The 18,055-nt window shown below is 32.5% G+C and overlaps 1 protein-coding gene across 1 annotated transcript in view; it reads left to right on the forward strand.

Annotated features, from left to right (window-relative positions):
- LOC106688290 (xylosyl- and glucuronyltransferase LARGE1) overlaps positions 1-18,055 on the forward strand; it is a 29,410-nt gene that overhangs the window by 5,841 nt on the left and 5,514 nt on the right. The window contains exons 3-8 of the mRNA XM_014432677.3: positions 1,761-1,956; positions 7,208-7,422; positions 7,518-7,603; positions 15,594-15,843; positions 16,956-17,123; positions 17,465-17,645. Coding sequence (XP_014288163.1) covers positions 1,761-1,956; positions 7,208-7,422; positions 7,518-7,603; positions 15,594-15,843; positions 16,956-17,123; positions 17,465-17,645 — 1,096 coding nt within the window. The remainder of the gene's footprint in view (positions 1-1,760; positions 1,957-7,207; positions 7,423-7,517; positions 7,604-15,593; positions 15,844-16,955; positions 17,124-17,464; positions 17,646-18,055) is intronic.

The following is an 18,055-nucleotide window of genomic DNA, read 5'->3' on the forward strand; positions in this document are numbered from 1 at the left end:
AATAAAGAAAGGAACTTAACCCAACTTAAAACTATTACAAAAATTCAATTAAGTTGAACAAAAGAGAAAAAAAGAAGGGCCCTGCTGTGGGTAGATTATGTTCTCATGAAGGTAAATTCTGAAAAGAGGTACGTTTGCCCACCTTCTCCTCTTGGAGGATGAGCCGATATGGTTCACCCACTGTGAAGAAAATGATTAAGCTGGCGAAGATGATCAACTGCTGGCTACTAAGACTAAGTAGATTGAGGAAAACATGTCAGACGATGAATGTGCACACAATGAGACTTAAAAATATATTGTTTATTTTTCACAGTATAAAAACAAAAGAGAACATCTGCTTTTAACACAACAAACATATGTTGCACAATCGATCCTTTGCTTTTAAAACCATTTGTTGGTCATAACACTAAGTAATTATATATTACTATTGGAGAGACTCAAGGCTTTGTTTAGGAATATTATTCTAATAACCCAATTAAATTTAGATTTTATTTATTCGTAATGAGAAGAAAAGTTTTCAAAATAAAAACCTGAATAAAATCTGAAACAACCTAAAATATACAAATTAAGAAGTTAAATTAATAAAAAGAGTTTTGTTGATTCAAAGCTTTGTATTTAATTTTGTGTCAAGTTTTAAAATTGTTTGTACTAACCGCTGTGTGTTTTGAATTTTAATCACCCAACTAAAGAGGGATGCTTGTAATACCATTCCTCTTATCCACTTATCCAACATATGGTATGTCAGACATCCTTGTATGACAGAACTACTCATTGACCAACTTGTTTTAAGACCACCCGTTTTCGAAACTGTTTTGTTTTGTTAATCAATATTGCCGAGTTCTTGCTGTAAAATTATTCCTTTGTTTTTTAATGTATTGGCCATTTTTTTACAATGAAGCAAGACATGAATAATGAAGATTGAGTTTTCTAAAGTTCTGAAATGACATCCTTTGAGGACATTTTTCTGTTTAAGATAAAAGAAAAAGGTGAATAGAGAGGCTGGGGAACCACAGAAAGGCCTTTTGAGGTCAAAAATTCTGTTATGGAGAGGGCAGTGTGACATGGGTCGTTCTCATGATGAAGCATCCATTTGTCTGCAATGTCTGGTCTCACACGAAAGATTCTTTTTCTGAGCCTTTCAAGGACGTCTTTATAAAAAACTTGGTTAACAGTTTGTCCTGGAGGAACAAAGTCTTTATGGACAATTCCCATTATGTCAAAAAAACAAATCAGCATTGATTTGATTCTCAACTTGCTCATTCGAGCTTTCTTTAGTCGAGGAGAGTTTGCAGTGTGCCACTCCTCACTTTGCCTCTTTGTCTCAGGATTGTGAAAAAATCCATGATACATCACCTGTGATCACACGGCTAAAGAAATTTTGCTCATGCCAGAATCACTAATAGCAGTCACAAAAATCACTTAGTGAACAGAAGGAGTTGAAACTTGCACTGAGCTACAGCAGAATACAGATACACATGCTATATCAAGGACAACTGCACAGAGTTACCAGATCGCTTGCAGTGTTACCAAAATGTGTTTTTGTAGTGTCCTAATGATACCAAAATAAAAGATACTTGATAGTTGCATTTTATTTATTTTTACTTTACTAACCTCGAATCATTGTCTGCTTGATATTATTTGATTATCTATAATATTTTTAATTTAGCATGTTTAAGTATTCATTATTTTACATTTAATTGTTTTTGAGTAATGATTGTTATTAAAATGTTTAACTGAACATTTTGATATTCATTGTCTAGGATGATTATGTTCCAAAATGTGACTTCATTCACATAGCCATTGTATGTGCCGGATACAATGCTAGCAGATCTGTAGTTACCCTCATCAAATCTATTTTGTTTTATCGTAAAAATCCATTATACTTTCATATGATATCTGATTCTGTGGCTCAAGTTATTCTTCAAACATTATTCAACACATGGAGTGTACCACAAGGTATGAGATTTTGTTTTTATAATTGTACTTAATTGAATTATTGAAGCAAGATTATTGTTTATAACAATTTATTTTTTAAATACATTATTCTATTTTTTGTTTTATGTACAAATGTTTTATTGTATAAATCTGGTGCTGTTTTTTCTTTGGTGATGAAATATAGAAAATTAATAAAAACATCTGAATTTTTTCTTTATTATTATAAATTGTTGATCTCTAAATCGAAACCTTCGACGGTTTCTGAATGTTATTTATTACCTTCATGTTATTTATAATATATTAATTAAATTAAAATGTATTGATTCAACTTTGGTTTTGATCATTGTTTGTGCAATAAATTTTTATTAATCACTATTACAAACTATGATATGGCTTACTTGAAGTTAGATAAAGGATATCAAGGTTCATGCAATAAATGGTTATTACTAATGATTTTTTTATAAAAATTTAATCTCCAAAATTTATAAAATAACACATGGGGTTCATGCTTGACTAAAACTTAATTTTAGTAGAAGAACTATAATTATTAAGTGACTGAAGACTGCTGACATGGGGAAGCTATGCTCAGGGGATCACCAATTTCAATGAATCTTTTTTGATGAAAGTAGGTCAAAAAATACGAGACATGTGTTGGAGGGTTCTTGCCAATGCACCCTAAGAGCTGAGGGAAACAAATATTTTACATGATTTTAGACATTTTTTATATTATCATATGGCACCTTTGTTCTAAATGTATTTAACAGTTATTATATACCAATTTATTTGTTGTTTTTTCATGTTGAATAAGAGCAAAAGATTTCTGACTGTATTATATAAGCTTAAATGTATAAAAAATTACAAAAACCAGAAGTCTCTTCAAGGAAACATTACAATAAAAATTTAGTTTAGGAAGAATAAAGTCAGATTTGTTTTAATGTTTACTTTAAATATTTTATATAGGGTATTTCATTTCTGCATATGTCCCATTTTCACAAAATAAATTCATAACTCCTCACAATGTTAACAAAATCCCACTTAACTACTGCCATTGGAAATGTGAATTTCTGCTCTCCTAACCCATATGAAAATCTTGTAGATCTAATGCTTTTGTGTGGGAGAAAAAGCAGTTTCAAATAAAAAAAAATTGCTCTAACTTTTTTTTTGTATATCTCTGGTTCTAATTTGTTTTGTAAGTTACAGTTTGTACCATTTATGGAGTTTAGACGGTCCTAAACGATTCCTAAGTTTCATTGCATATTGGATTTTTTTTTTTATTTGCAAAGCGAAATCCCAAAGCAAGTATTTTTGTTCTGGAACATAAGTAAGGAATAAAAAAAACCATCTATTTTTCAATTTCTATGAAATTTTGATTTTAAGAATTTTTTGAGATGCGAAAAATTAATATCAACTTTATTTCTCCATAAAAAATATATTATCCTACTTTTCTTGGGTTAAACTATTTTGGCAAATGAGTGTAGTAATATACTATTTGATTTGTTTTTGGATGTAGAATAACAAAAAAATATTATCAATTGAAATAAATGAGTTTAAATGCTCAGTAAATCACAAAAACAAAATATCATTTCCTATATACATAGTGGGTAAAAATTTGTTTTCCAAAAAAAGCTATTCATATTTATTATTAGATTCCCTGGGCCATATTGTAATGCCAGTCGGTCTGAATTTTTACAATAATGTACCTACATCAGAGGTTTCTGTTAAATATACTTTGTTTGAACCGGATAGGTAAAATATTTTTTGTTTTTTAATAAATAGTATTAAATATATGTAGAACAAACGTGGTGGCATATGATGATATAAAAGATTTCTAAAATTATCTTAAGTATTTTTTTTCTCAGCTCCTAGACTATATTGGCAAGAATCCTCAGACACTTGTCTAATGTTTTTGGACCTAGTATCACCAAAAAAAAGTTTCATTGAAATTGGTTATCCCACATTCATTGTCTGTCTCTCCTTGTAAGTAAAGTATTTTCTGCATTATCATTTTGATTAGCTATAATTTTTATAAAACTAAAATTTGCTTTTCCTTTTTTTTTAAATGTGTAAGTGAAGTCTATTTTGTTTTATTTATTTTTCTTATCTCTTGTATTGTGAAATTTTGTTAAAAAAAAAATTTTACTTCTTTTCTGATATGAAATTCCAGATAATAAATATTGCTTTATGGTTCTTCTTTTTATATGTTTTTTCTTGTTATTCTTTGAAGAAAACTTTACCATCTTTCAATGTAGCCTTCCTTTATCTTTTTAAGGTAAGCATAAATAGGTTTTGTTATCCCAAATGATGAATAGTATCAAATTCTTTCTATTTTCTTATGACTGAATTTAGTTACAATGTCTCTGAAGCCTATAGCTTATTCTTCCTTTGATATTCAATTTCATTCATCACTTCTATTTATTAGCAAGTATAAAAAAATCCTAGGATTATAATTGCTACTTTTGTCTTGTAACTTAATAGTCATCAACCATTGTAAAACAAAAAGTTAAACATTTTAACATTGTAAAACACTAGGAAACAAGTTTTGTAAAAATAACTAAATTCAGCCTCAATATTTCTGAGAAAAAAAATGCAAATCAAAGAAATAATAAGTGATTCATGGTTTTTCAAGGCTTTACTAAGAAAAGGACTAAGTGCAAAGATAGCAGCCAACTGAATAAATATTCGCAGTGGAATGTGAAGGGGTGTAATTTTCTAATATAGCAGTGCTTAGGTTCAAATGCTTCTATCGTTATGGTTATTTGAAACAACATTATGCTTTGGGTTTTATAGAATAATAAAGGGATTATGCTCTTTGAACTTGTTGCAGATGGGAGGGCTAAGGTCTGTGAGCTTTATACACAACAACTCAATAGAGTGTATCAAGTTTTAAAAGCCAAATATTCTGCTTCAAAGGGCCAGAACAAAGCAGTTAACAATTTTTTTTTTTAAATTAGCTATTATACATCATCTATAGCCCTGACATCGGGCCATCTGGCTTTCGTCTTTTCCTGTCAGTGTCACATTTTTCATATCTCTTTTTGAAAGAACACTCTTCAAAAACTTTCAAGATATGAAATCAAGATGCTAGGAGTTTTTCCTTTGAAATAATAGGAAATAATGGAATATCCAAGTTAGTATTCTATTTTAAGTTTTGAAATAAAATAATGTTATGCAAGATTTTTAGTAACATTCTATGGCATTCATTTATTTTTTTTAAGATTGATTGATCTGTCATTGAATCTGATAGTACTCACTTAAAATTGTTTGGTACTTAAGAAAATGTTGCCATTCAATTCTGATCAGTTACTGAATCACTATACAGCTGATGTCACAACAATGTACAATGTAACAATGTAACAATGTAACAGCTGATGTCACATATCACAACCTTTACTATGTTTTTATTATCAATTCTTCATGTTTAAGATATGATTTTTGTTTACCTCATGGCATAGTTTTGTTTATTTAAACAGAGTTATTTTTATTTTTAATGCTTATATTCAGTTCAAGGTTACTCCCCTAATATAGTTATCACTGGCACCTGCTTATTACCTATTCCATTCATAATTTATGGATTACTCTTAAGAATATTGATATTCAATACTGTACAAATAAGTTTCTGCCATTTGACAAAAGATGGCTCCACGAGGTTTTGTTGAAATTATCATCAGTAAAACATAAACCCATAAGTCTGATCATCTGGTAATAACATAACCTGGAGAAGAAGAAAATTTGTCCCAAATGAAAAATGAACTTGCATTTACATTACAAGTAATTCAACAAGCATTTCATAATGTTTAAAATCGTTGGAAATGATTAAAAGAACAAGAAAATTGGGTTCCATATAAACTGAAGCTGAGAGACATTGAACGCCAATTTTGCATGAGTAAAATGTTTAATCAGAACAGGCCAAGCACTCAAGGAAAAACATGCCCATTAATACTCGGGACATAACAAAATTATTCTCCTACATGATGATGCTCATCCACAATTGCTGCACTGGTCAAAACCTATTTGGAAACACCTAACTGGGTAGTCCTTTTCCGCCCACCACATTCACCATACATTACTCCTTCTGATTATCAATTTTTCTAATCAATTGGATCTGCTCATGCCATTTTTGAGCAATATTTTACATTGTATGAAGATACCAAAAATTGGGTGGATTCGTAGATAGCCTCAAAAGATGAAGAGTTCTTCCAATTTGGTATCTGAATGCTACCAGAAAGATGGGAAAAGATAGTGGCTAGTGATGAGCAATACTTAGAATAAAACATAATGTACAGTTCTTTCAAAATAAATTCCTCATTTTTGTTAGAAAATGGCAGAAACTTATTAGTACTCCAACATTTATGTAAATATTCACTCATTTAATGAAATGATATAATTTCTATTTCTAAATTATTATATAAGTTGTAAGATTTATATACCAATACTCTAGGATTATTTTTCTTAAATAAAGAAACTGAATTTTTTAAATTATATGATATTGCCTCTTTACCATTGGTATATTACTTAATTTTGTGTCTTCCTAATTATAGAAATCATTTCTGCTAAGATTTTATAAAATAATCTGATTATAGTATGTAAGTAAGTTTAGATTTGAATACATTTTTATTTGACCAGTACTTTCTTTTTTTTGTTTCAATTGTCAAAACAAATTGAAACCTTTCTAAACCCCCTGAACCCAAAATTTCATACAAAAATGGAATGGAATTTGACATGTATCATTGCTTGTCAAGCTCATAAGCGATATTTTTTAGCAAAATATCTTACATAAGAGGAACAAATATCAAAATTTAATATACCTAGATGCATTTTCATGCTTTTTAATGTCAATTATCGAGGAATTATTTGATGCTGCTGCGTTAGCTTTTTGTTTTATTTTAGAAAAAGTATGATCATAATACTAGTAGTTATTGCTAATCTGTTATTTAGACTGATGTGACAATAGTAAATAACCTGATCTGACAGGAAACATTGGGCATGGAAAATTAAAGGTGAAAAATTGCTGATTCAAATTATAAACATAAAAACTTTTTGTTATGAGATATAAAAAGGAACTGGGATCGTCAATAATTTCTAAGATAGGAATATTAGAGCTGATTAAGTTATAAGGGGAACGGGGTAGTAGCTGTCTTTCAGGAAGAGAATAATTGAATTTCAAAGAGAATAATTCTAAGTATGTATTAGGACAAGTAGTAAGGAGGGTTGGGATGTTAAAATTTGTTTGTAAAAATGTAAATATTTAATTTTCTAAAATGATCTTTTACAGTTGATGTTGGTTTCTATTTGGCTGATAATATCATTAATGATGTTTCTTGGATACCCAATAAGCATTATTCAGGTGTATATGGATTAATGAAGTTAACTTTACCAAAAGTGCTTCCTGACTCACTTGATAAAGTTATAGTATTAGACACTGATGTTACGTTTGCTACTGATATTGCTGAATTATGGAGTATTTTTTCTAAATTCCAACATAAACAGGTTAATAAAATTTGTTATATTGATTGTTTCTTCTACTTAAACCTGCTTTTACTATTCTTAAATTAAAGTAAAAACTTTTCTTTTCTTTTTTTTAGAGCATTGGGCTTGTTGAAAATCAAAGTGATTGGTACTTAGGAAAGCTTTGGAAAAAACATCGTCCTTGGCCTGCACTTGGCAGAGGGTATGAACTAAATTTTTCTTAAAAAATAAAGTTTATTCATACTATGAATTTTTATTTTCTAGCTCTATATTTCATATAAATATTGTTTGGTGTAGATGTTTGGTCTATTAACTACATACCAAAAACACTTTTTGATTCTTTTTTCTCTAAAGGATTTCTTTTCAAAGGAAGTAGAATTAAAATGGGATGTTCTTAGCTGTGTGGTGATTTATGAGTAGCTACTTGATAGAAGTAGTTAGAAGCTGAGCACGAAAGCAACGTTTTTCTGACAGTTGATTATCATCACTTTTTTTATTATATTAACTTTTCTTTTTAATGTAATGATGTTAAAGATAAGTACCAGTCTGCACATGCACTAGCCAGCATTTGTTCTTGTATTATTTTGTGTCCCACAATAGACTTATTTATAACAGCAATCTAGATAATTGAAAAATCATTTAATCTAGATGAAATATCTAAGTGAAAAACAGTGTCAGTATAATCACAAGTGATACTGTTCACATTAGGACATAAACATGGGTGAGTAATCTCTTATTTATAAATTTCTCAGTGGACATTGAGTGATTACGTTCCTTAAGACTGCCAGTTGCCATAGACTCTGGTAGATAAGAGCTGCTCAGCCTTTAGTCAGTGTCGTGAGGAAAGCCTACGAGGAGGGTCACACTACTCCTCCATACTTCATTACTTAAATAACCATTTTACTTCTTTTCAACATATTATTTTTTTTTCTTTCTCTCTTTTATCTCTATACTCATTAGTATGAAATGAGATATTTTCATATGGTGATGTCTAGTAAAAATAGCACCAAAAGATCTAGAAGCCTGGGAAATAAACCCAGAAACTCTCCAGCTAAACAAAAAGCACGCAAATCACTTTGAATAAAGTAGTTGACCCAGATACATATATATGTACATATACATATATACATAGTAATATATATATATATATATAGTAATATGCTCTTTTTGAGTAAATAGTATATTTTGATGTATTAAAGGTTTTGAATATGTTTTATTTTATGAATCATTTTAATATTGTTCATTTGTTTCGTTGAACCAAAAAGCAAGCTAATAAATTTTCATTGTCTATAATAAATTCGTGATTCAAAACAAAACCAAGATGACGGTACGTATCCTTCAAAAAATCTGTTGAATCAAGGCCATGTTGAGCAGATTCAAATATCATAAAAACTATTTTAACTCTTCCCATCATAATTGAAAATACAGTAAATTTAAGAAAAAATAGAAGTAAAGAAATAGTGCTAAAGAATAATATTCAGAAAGTAAATCAATTGCAAAAATCCCTAACTGTTGTGCAACAATCGATCTTTACATGGAACATCGAGGCAGGTTATGGTTTTTGGCATTCATACGTTGTTTGGACGCGATCGGGAAATGATGTTTCCAGAATGAGGAGGTCCTCATCAATTTCTGTCCAGCAAGGGTGGACATCCTGAAAAAAGAGGGCAACCAAGAGTCACCCAAGAAGAAAAAGGGACTCTTTGTTTGGATCCCTAACAACACACTTTGATGGATGAGAAGTAACTAAAAACTGTAAGAGAACCAATACTTTGGTTTGTTAGTGTTTGTTTACTGAGAGATTGTCAGAGTCAGTGTTAGTTAATAGATGAAATCATCAAAAGAAGAGTTATGAAATTGGTTAGTTTTGTTATACCTAAATTTAAATACATGTGTAAAATAGATATTAATTTAATTAAGTGTTAATAGTAAAAGTGTCTGTTTCTGATTGCCTAGAAACCCACCCTGAGATTAAGAGTCTTTTATATTATCAAATTTAAATAAAATTCTATTATCTATTTAATATTAAAGTTTTTTAATTTGAACCCAAGCTACCTTTTATATTTAAATAAGTTAAAACTATTAAAATTCTTTTTATTTTATTTTAAATAATTTTTGATTATATACAATATATACATATATATGTCAAAGTCGCATCATTGATACAAAATTGATACCAGATACCGCTGATACATACAGAAAAATAATAAAATACTTATCAGAAACAAAAGCCGACTATCACACATAGCAGCTACACCAAAAGAGGGTATCAGAGTAGTCATCAGACAACTACACCCCTCAACATCACCGGAAGCCATCAAAGAAGAACTTACAGCCAAGGGGTACAAAGTACGACAGATAGTGAACATACTAAGATCCACATAGTACAGCAAATAAAATAGCATTGCCTTTGTTCTTCGTTGACCTCAAACAAACACCTGGCATTGAAGAAATTTATAATGTAAGCCGATTATACTACACCAGGGTAGTAGTTGAAAAACCCTACCATAAAAGAACAATAGTTCAATGCCACAGCTGCCAAGAGTATTGCCATCATTTACCAAGGTGTGTCAAGTGTGGCAAACAACAAAAATCCATAGAATGCAGCAAGCCTAGGCAACCACCTGCTGTGTGCACTATGCCATATAGAAGGGCACCCGGCCAACTGCAAGGGGTGTCAGGCCTACAAAAATCTAGCCTCCAGAAAACAAGCAGGTACCAGACAAGAAGATGCAACCAGGCAACACTCAAGAATTGTCAAACCAGGAGTATCCATTGAAATGGCTGGAGAAACAGAACTAGCAACTCAGACCCTGCCACAATCGCAACCTATACCCCATTATCCTCAACCCCAATACCAACATCCTCATGTGTCTGTTCCTCAAACCTCATCCATTTCCCAAAAGTCTTATTATCAGATACCCTGTATCCCCCCTCCTCCTAATGCCACTCATCTCACAAACCTCCTCACTTCTTTCCTATCCAAATTTAGATCTCTTAATACTCCACATATCTCTTTACTTACAAATCTTGTATCCATCCTTATCTCTCTGCCAAGAAACCCTTAAATATCACCAATAAAATCCCTTTCTATTCTCCTTTGGAATGCGAATGGTGTTGAAAACCACGTTAACAAACTAACAGCCTTGATAAAATAATAACATAATAAATAATAAAATAATAACATGATAAAAATATTGACGTAGCTTTAAAACTGAAACTCGACTTACCAGTAGATGACCAATCAAAACACCTCTACCAAATTTATTTAATGGACCACCCAGACAGAACATGGTGCACATGGTGGCATTGCTGTCATTATCCAATGATCCCTTTCACATCGCTTAGTTCCTCTACAAGTCCAAAATTTCATAGCCTTTTCGATCTAAACTTCTCTCTTTCCCATAAAACTTGTAGCGGGTTATTCCTCATCCTGAATTCCCACTTTCTAACCACGATTCAATTCCTTCCTTGATTTTCTTGAACACCATTTCCTCCTAGGTGCATACCTTAATGCAAAAAACCAACAATGGAGAGCTAGAAACACCAATTCCAGTGGACGATGACTCCTGTCTGCCATCAATTCCATACATTGCAACATTATTTGTCCTGGTTCTCCTACATACACAGCCAACCGATCCTAATCGTCACCCTGACCTTCTAGACTTCTTCATACACAAAGGCTTAGGCCTACTACTTCCTTACTAACACTTCCCTTTCATGCCTCGATAACCTATCCTCAGACCATAGTCCACTAATCCTAACCATCTCCATATCACCAATTCCTGTATCTCCTCCACCCTCATTCATAAGGAGCCTAGTAAACTGGAATTTCTTTCATCAAATTCTAACAGACCCAATCGATCTCAAAGTTTCCATAAATAATCCTGAAAACCTAGACGACGCAGTTTATTCCTTTACAACCCTTACCCAACAAGCTGTTGGGTCTGCCTCCTTACCATACAATGTCCCAAAAAAAAAAACCATCACAAATCCTCTACCACAACATCTCAAAGACCTCATCCAAACCAAGTACCAATACAGAACATTGTGGCAACACACTAGATATCCTTCTGATCATCACTTATATAATTATTACAGCAAACTAATAAAGAGAGAATTGGCCATCGATCCCAGACCTTCAATTCCTACCTCTCTTCCCTTTCTACTCACGATAATTCCTTCTGGAACATGACCAAAAAATCCTAAAATCCAAATACATTTCCCACCCCCTCTGACAATATGATAGCACATGGGCAGCATCCGACAAAGATAAAGCCGAAGAGCTAGCCATTCACCTTCCTCACACATTTACTCATAGCTCCTACTTCTCAAATCGCTCCTTTTGATTTTGCAGTGGTTCTGAGTACTCAAATATCTATCTGGTCAAGGCAGGAGTTCCCCAAGGCAGTGTCTCGGGTCCTGTCCTCTACATCCTCTTCACTGCTGACATTCCCTTCAATCCCGACACGTCTCTGGCGACATTTACCAATGATACCGCTATCCTATCCTCCCATCCTGATCCTGTAACAGCCTCATCCAATCTCCAAACACACCTCACCCGGATTGAGCAATGGTGGATAAAAGTTAATGAATCAAGATGCACCCATTATGAAGTGCAGCTTCTGTCCACCTTATTTTTAATAGCATTTTTTTAACCCAAATCCGACACAGTGTGATATCTTGGATTCATCTTAGACATAAGATTCACCTGGAACCAACATACTAGACTTAAAAAACAAAAACTCAACAGACGATTAAGCCAACTATACCGACTGCTCAGCAGGACCTCTCAATGGAAAACAAACCTCTAATTTATAAGACTATACTCAGACCAATCTCGATCTACGGATATGAACTTTGGGGAACAGCTAAACCATTGAACATCAAACATATCCAATCCTTTCAATCCAAAATCCTTAGAACTATAGTCAATGCACCCTATTACGTTTCCAACAGAACACTACACCATGACCTTCATATCCCTTTTGTCCTTGACCTCATACCAACGAAATTCTCAAAATTCCACATAACTCTTTTTAATCATCCGAAATCTTTGGTTCGATCCTTATCCAGTTTCACCCATCCCTACAGTCTACCTCGGAAGTTGCAATGGCAGTGGCCAAGAGACTTATTGTGTAATAAAAATGGACAATTGCAGTTCTGCCAGTGGTCACATGCTCCACTCACATTGAGTGTCAACCTTGCTCAGCCTCCACTGGCTCATTACCAGTGAAACAGTGAGAGGGATGCACTGGGATCTCAAAGAGCTCTGCTCTACCTCTCATACGTGGGGGATGAAGTGGGCTCAGGGATCCTCAGGTCGATAGTGAAAATATTCACATAAGAGTGTAAATGCGACTCAAGGACTAGATACCATAGACCCCCTTGCTATGGCATGCTAGATATGAATATTTGTAATTAATCACAGAGTTCTTCTCCAACAGTATCGCGTTTATCAATTTACTATGCTATTGTTATGAGGTGGCATACAGGGATTCTTAATTATAAAGTAAAGTCTTGGTTGCATTATTTTATATTTACAATCATATATACATGAGCAAGAATAATATGAGAGAGCATGGTAGATTTATTTCCTTAAAGTTTAATTATTATATTATGAATTGAGAAGTACCAGTTGGGATATTTGTTATTTATATTGACTCTATGTTTATCAATTCTATAATTAATCATCATCCTCTGGGTTTGTTGGCGGCCTCTCCACCCCGAAAAGGGGGCTTCGGTTTTCGACCCCGGTCAACAGCCTCGGGCCTTTCTCTAAAGCAGTGGTTCCCAAACTTTTTTTTCCCATAGTATCTTTTTTTGGGATAAAAAAATTTGCTGTACTCTTATTGGGCTAAAAAAAATTTTGTCGGACCCTTATCGAACTAAAAAAATATAAAAATTGTCACTCAATTATTCTTAGGTTGTATGTAGGAAAATATGAAAAAACTGCATTGTAAAACTGAAATAAAATGCATATTTGTTATTTTTATTTTAATTTTGTTTTAAAGCACCCACTTTGGAAACTGCTGCTCTAAATTACCTTTAATTTTGTTGAATTTGATAAATAATAAAAGGAGAAAAAAGGAAAAATTGTGACAGGAATTTGAATCAGAAAAGCCAGGACTACCCAATCTCTTCCGATCGTATTCACAAAACCCTTTATCGTCATATTTTGTTATTGTTATATTTTATATTATTAACAGGAACAAAGGTGATATTGATTATTTTCACCTTGAGAAACCTCTTAAAATATGAATTTTTAATCGTGAAACGTCAGGTAACCAGAATTACAGCAAAGCTCTAAAGCAGAAAGGAATAAGGTGAGGTTGAAGCCCAGTTATAGTTATAAGTTATAGCCCAGTTCTTCTCAACGATATGAAGAGCTTTGATTGATTGATTTGAAAGGAGGTTAAGATAAAGTTATGAGGTATGTTGAAGGATTGTAATAGTTCTTTAAGGTGGAAGGAATTACGGATATCATAAGGGTTATTATGGCTGAGGATTTGAAGGGTAGGAAGAAGAAATTTACTAAGTTTAGAAGAGGGATCGTTGATATTAGAAATTATTGGGCGAAGGGGGTTACCAGGTTTATGGATTTTAGGGAGTCCATATAAGTGGGGGCTAAAGAATTATAAGAAATAAGGTTAAGGTGTGAGGCTCAGTAGATTGACGTGGGCAGGGCATGTTGCTCGGATGGTTGAGGGTGATCTGCCAAGGAAAATAGTGACCGAGGTACTACATGGAGGCAGAGGAAGACCACGCCTTCGATGGAGTGATGGTGTGAGTTTTCGTAATGATTGGTTGAGGCTGATGCAGGAGGCCAGGACTCGACATCGAGTTGTGGAGCCGAATCATAAAAAAAAAAAAAAGAGGTTAATGTAGTTGCGGTGGTTAATCTGATTTGTTTCAAGAAGGTTTCTTAGGAGTATGGAGGAACTGGAGCATAAGTGAGCAAGTTTGGTCTCGAGTGGTAGGTTTGTAAGTAGTTGTGGTAGACAGAAGGATGTTGTTGTTGTCTGGGGCTTTAGGGCGTAAAACCCTGAGGTCATCAACGCCCATATTTGACAGAAGGATGTGAATTTTGTCAAAATATTCAGATTTGTCCAAAACCACAGTCGAGTTACCTTTGTCAGCTTTAGTGATAATAAGTTGGTCTTTAGATTTGATAAAGGAGCGGGTGAAAGAAAGGTCTTTAAAAAATAAGGGAGAAAGAATGGAAGAACGGAGTGGGGGGTGTGGGAGGAGGGGGTTGGAAATTATGTTACAAATGCGCATACGAGAAAGCTCCCTGTCTTCTTCAGAAATACTAAAAAGATCGTCTCAATAAATAAATTCTAAATCAATAATTAGAGAAGGTATAAGGTGAGAAACATTTGAAGGTGTAGAGAAATTAGGACCTAACTTAAAATGTTGACAACATTGGGGGGAGGGGATAGTGGTGGAAGATATGTTATGAACCCAATCTTCACTACCTTTGGGGTAGATTTTATTATTTAAAGAAGATTGGTAAGTATTATAAAATTTGGAAATTAGGGAACATTTTTTATTTAATTTGATAGATAAATAGATTTTTGGGAAGAACTGGACCGTCTTCATATCGTTGAGAACTGGACTATAATTCAACCTCAAACCACGCTTAACCTCACCTCATTTCTTTCTGCTTTAGAACTTTCCATGAATTTTTATAGTAAGTGAAAGTTGTATGGAGAGTGCAATGCACCAGATTTTTTGGGATACTTTATGTATTTTAATTCCTTAGAATTGTATTCATTGTATTTCTTTACTTATTTAGAGTATGTTTTTGAAACAAAGAATTTCTACCTACCAAATCATTTATGATGGTGGCTAAAGACTTTCATACATCTGAATGATGTTTGATGTGTTTATTGCAAGCTACTCATAACGCTAAGTGGGCAGCAACCTGATTCCTTATAAGAAAAAAATGCTTTGTATTTTGTTGGCATTTTACCTATGATACAACTATTGCCCCACATAAACTTTATACATGTAGCTGTCTAAAAAAATCTGATACTGGTGATTAAACCACCAAATTTTTGCAATTTTGGGTTAATTAGTCCTGAACTTTATTTTTTTTTTAAATTCATGTCATGAATTTAAAAAAAAAATAATTCTTTGGTAAAAAAAAAAATTGTTTACTTCTGATTAATACTATTATTCATTTTCAGTTATAACACTGGCGTTATTCTCTTAGATTTAAAACAGTTACGTGATGAAGGATGGGGTCAACTGTGGAGACAGATAGCTGAAAAGGATTTGATGACGCATTACACGACCAGTCTTGCTGATCAAGACATATTCAATGCAATTATAAAACAACATCCATATTTAGTCTATAAATTACCCTGCCAGTGGAATGTACAATTAAGTGACAATACTAGAAGTGAATTATGCTATACTGAAGTTACAGACTTAAAGGTATCAAGTTTCTAAATATATACAAAATATAATACTTCAAACTGATGTAAAAAAATAAAAGTTTTCCATAAATAATAATGGTAATTTTTCAAAATAATTAATGAATTAATCAGTCTTTTTACTTTGCTCCATTTATATCATGCAGAGGAATCAAGTAATGTTGTTTGGCCTTTTATCACCTACAAAGCTATTTCATTTGTTAGAGTGGTTTTCCCTTCTTGCATTTTATACTGAAACGAAATTGTATGTCTATTGCAGGTGTGATGAGAATTCATTACTGTTGTGATTTCACTATGCTTATTCATTCAATTACAATGAACCATACGAGCTATAATTTTTCTTGAAATTTCTTTGATTCAGGAATTTGTTAAACATTTTGGTTTATGAGTGTGTGCGTCCACCTGTCTGTGTTAAGGTTCTGTCTGAGGAAGTAGCTTAGAAACAATTTACTGCTAATTTTTTCCTTCTAGACTAAAGAGGGGTGGGCCTGTTCCTGAATATATGCTGAGAATGAGATGGTTAGAAACACACTAGTTGGTAAATGGGGACATTTAGTTTTTTTCAAAGGTCTTAAAGGTCAATGGAAAGGGAACAGTTATTGATTGTATTAATAGTATCCTGTAATTAACGTTGTATTGTGACAATGTTCTCAGATGGACAAATAATGGTTAGATTGTTGGACAATTATAGGCTTCATACTTCTTGGTTAGTTAAGCCTGAAATCATTTATTTATTTTATTACAAGGCAGAATAGAGGTTGGTGACGGCTGGTTGGCACCCGATATTTTCTGTTTTTCAAATAAGAATTATCTCTGAAAAGTTTACTATCATTTCCTAATAATTGTGGTCAAGGCTAGGTGTAAATCCTTTAGCCATGTTTAAGATATTTTTGAATTCTTACCTTGAAAAAATTTGAATTCTCTCTCTCTCTCTCTCTCTCTCTCTCTCACACACACACACACACACACACACACACACACACACACACACACACACACACACACACACACTCACTCATTTTTCTTCCCTGCATGTAGTCTATGTATTAATAACTTTTTGGTCTCATATTCAGTCCTATTTTTGTGTTTTACAACCATTATCATATGTTGTAGGTCATCCATTGGAATTCTCCTAAAAAATTAAAAGTAAAAAATAAACATGTGGAATTTTTTAGAAATTTATACCTAACGTTTTTAGAATATGATGGTTATCTGTTGCGCCGTGAATTATTTAGTTGTAACATCTCCAGAACAACTCATAAGCAAAGAGAATTGAGTAAGGTAAAACATTTTAATTGCTTAAATATTATTTTATAAATCAATTGAATATTTTATCCCTTATATATTAGTAGCATTGCATCACACTATAGTCCACTTACATATTACCTTATGGTATTTCCAGCTCTTTTAATCTCCCCCCACCATATCACACTGAGTATGATCCCCTTCCACTCTGTCACCTGACACCATTAAATGTTTGTTATGTAGGATGAAATAACAGACATTGTGTATAACCTAATGTCAAATGTTTTCAAATTCCCATATCCTTATTACAGTTTGATGTAATCCCACTCCCTATTGTTTACTTTTTATGTGTTATATGGTACTTGTTTTGTTTTTAGTTAAATGAAGAGGACCCTTGTTATGATTTTAGAAGAGCCTGTTTAAATAATTTTAGAACACATTTATATTTTTTACATTATGACTATGAGCCAAGCCCCGAAGGGAATGATGTTACACTTGTTGCTCAGCTCTCAATGGATCGCCTTCAGATGGTAGAGATGATGTGTAAACATTGGGATGGTAAGACATTTAATTTATTTAAATAATATGAAATTATTAGTAATTTTTATTCTGAAAGTGATTATGGCCTTAAAATAAAAAAATGAACATAATTATGTGCATAGAATTTAATTAATATAGTTTCTTTAATGTCTAATGACCACTAAATAGATATATACATATTTATATTTGTTTACTATTCTTGTGGCGGCAGTGGGGGTTCAAAAGCGAACTTACCAATACTACCGGCCACTATTAAATTAAAAAAAAATAGTATTAAATAAATCTTTATTAATTATTTAACAAAAATAAATCCCAAATAGCAACATATTTGCCTAAATAAAAGATGTATCTCTATAGGTTATATAAATTAACAAAAGAAATTAAAGAAAAATAAAATTAATTGAAATAAAACAAAATGCTCCCTATAG

Source organism: Halyomorpha halys, unplaced genomic scaffold, assembly GCF_000696795.3.
Source record: "Halyomorpha halys isolate HHAL.00 unplaced genomic scaffold, Hhal_1.1 Scaffold1099.1, whole genome shotgun sequence".
NCBI lineage: Eukaryota > Metazoa > Arthropoda > Insecta > Hemiptera > Pentatomidae > Halyomorpha > Halyomorpha halys.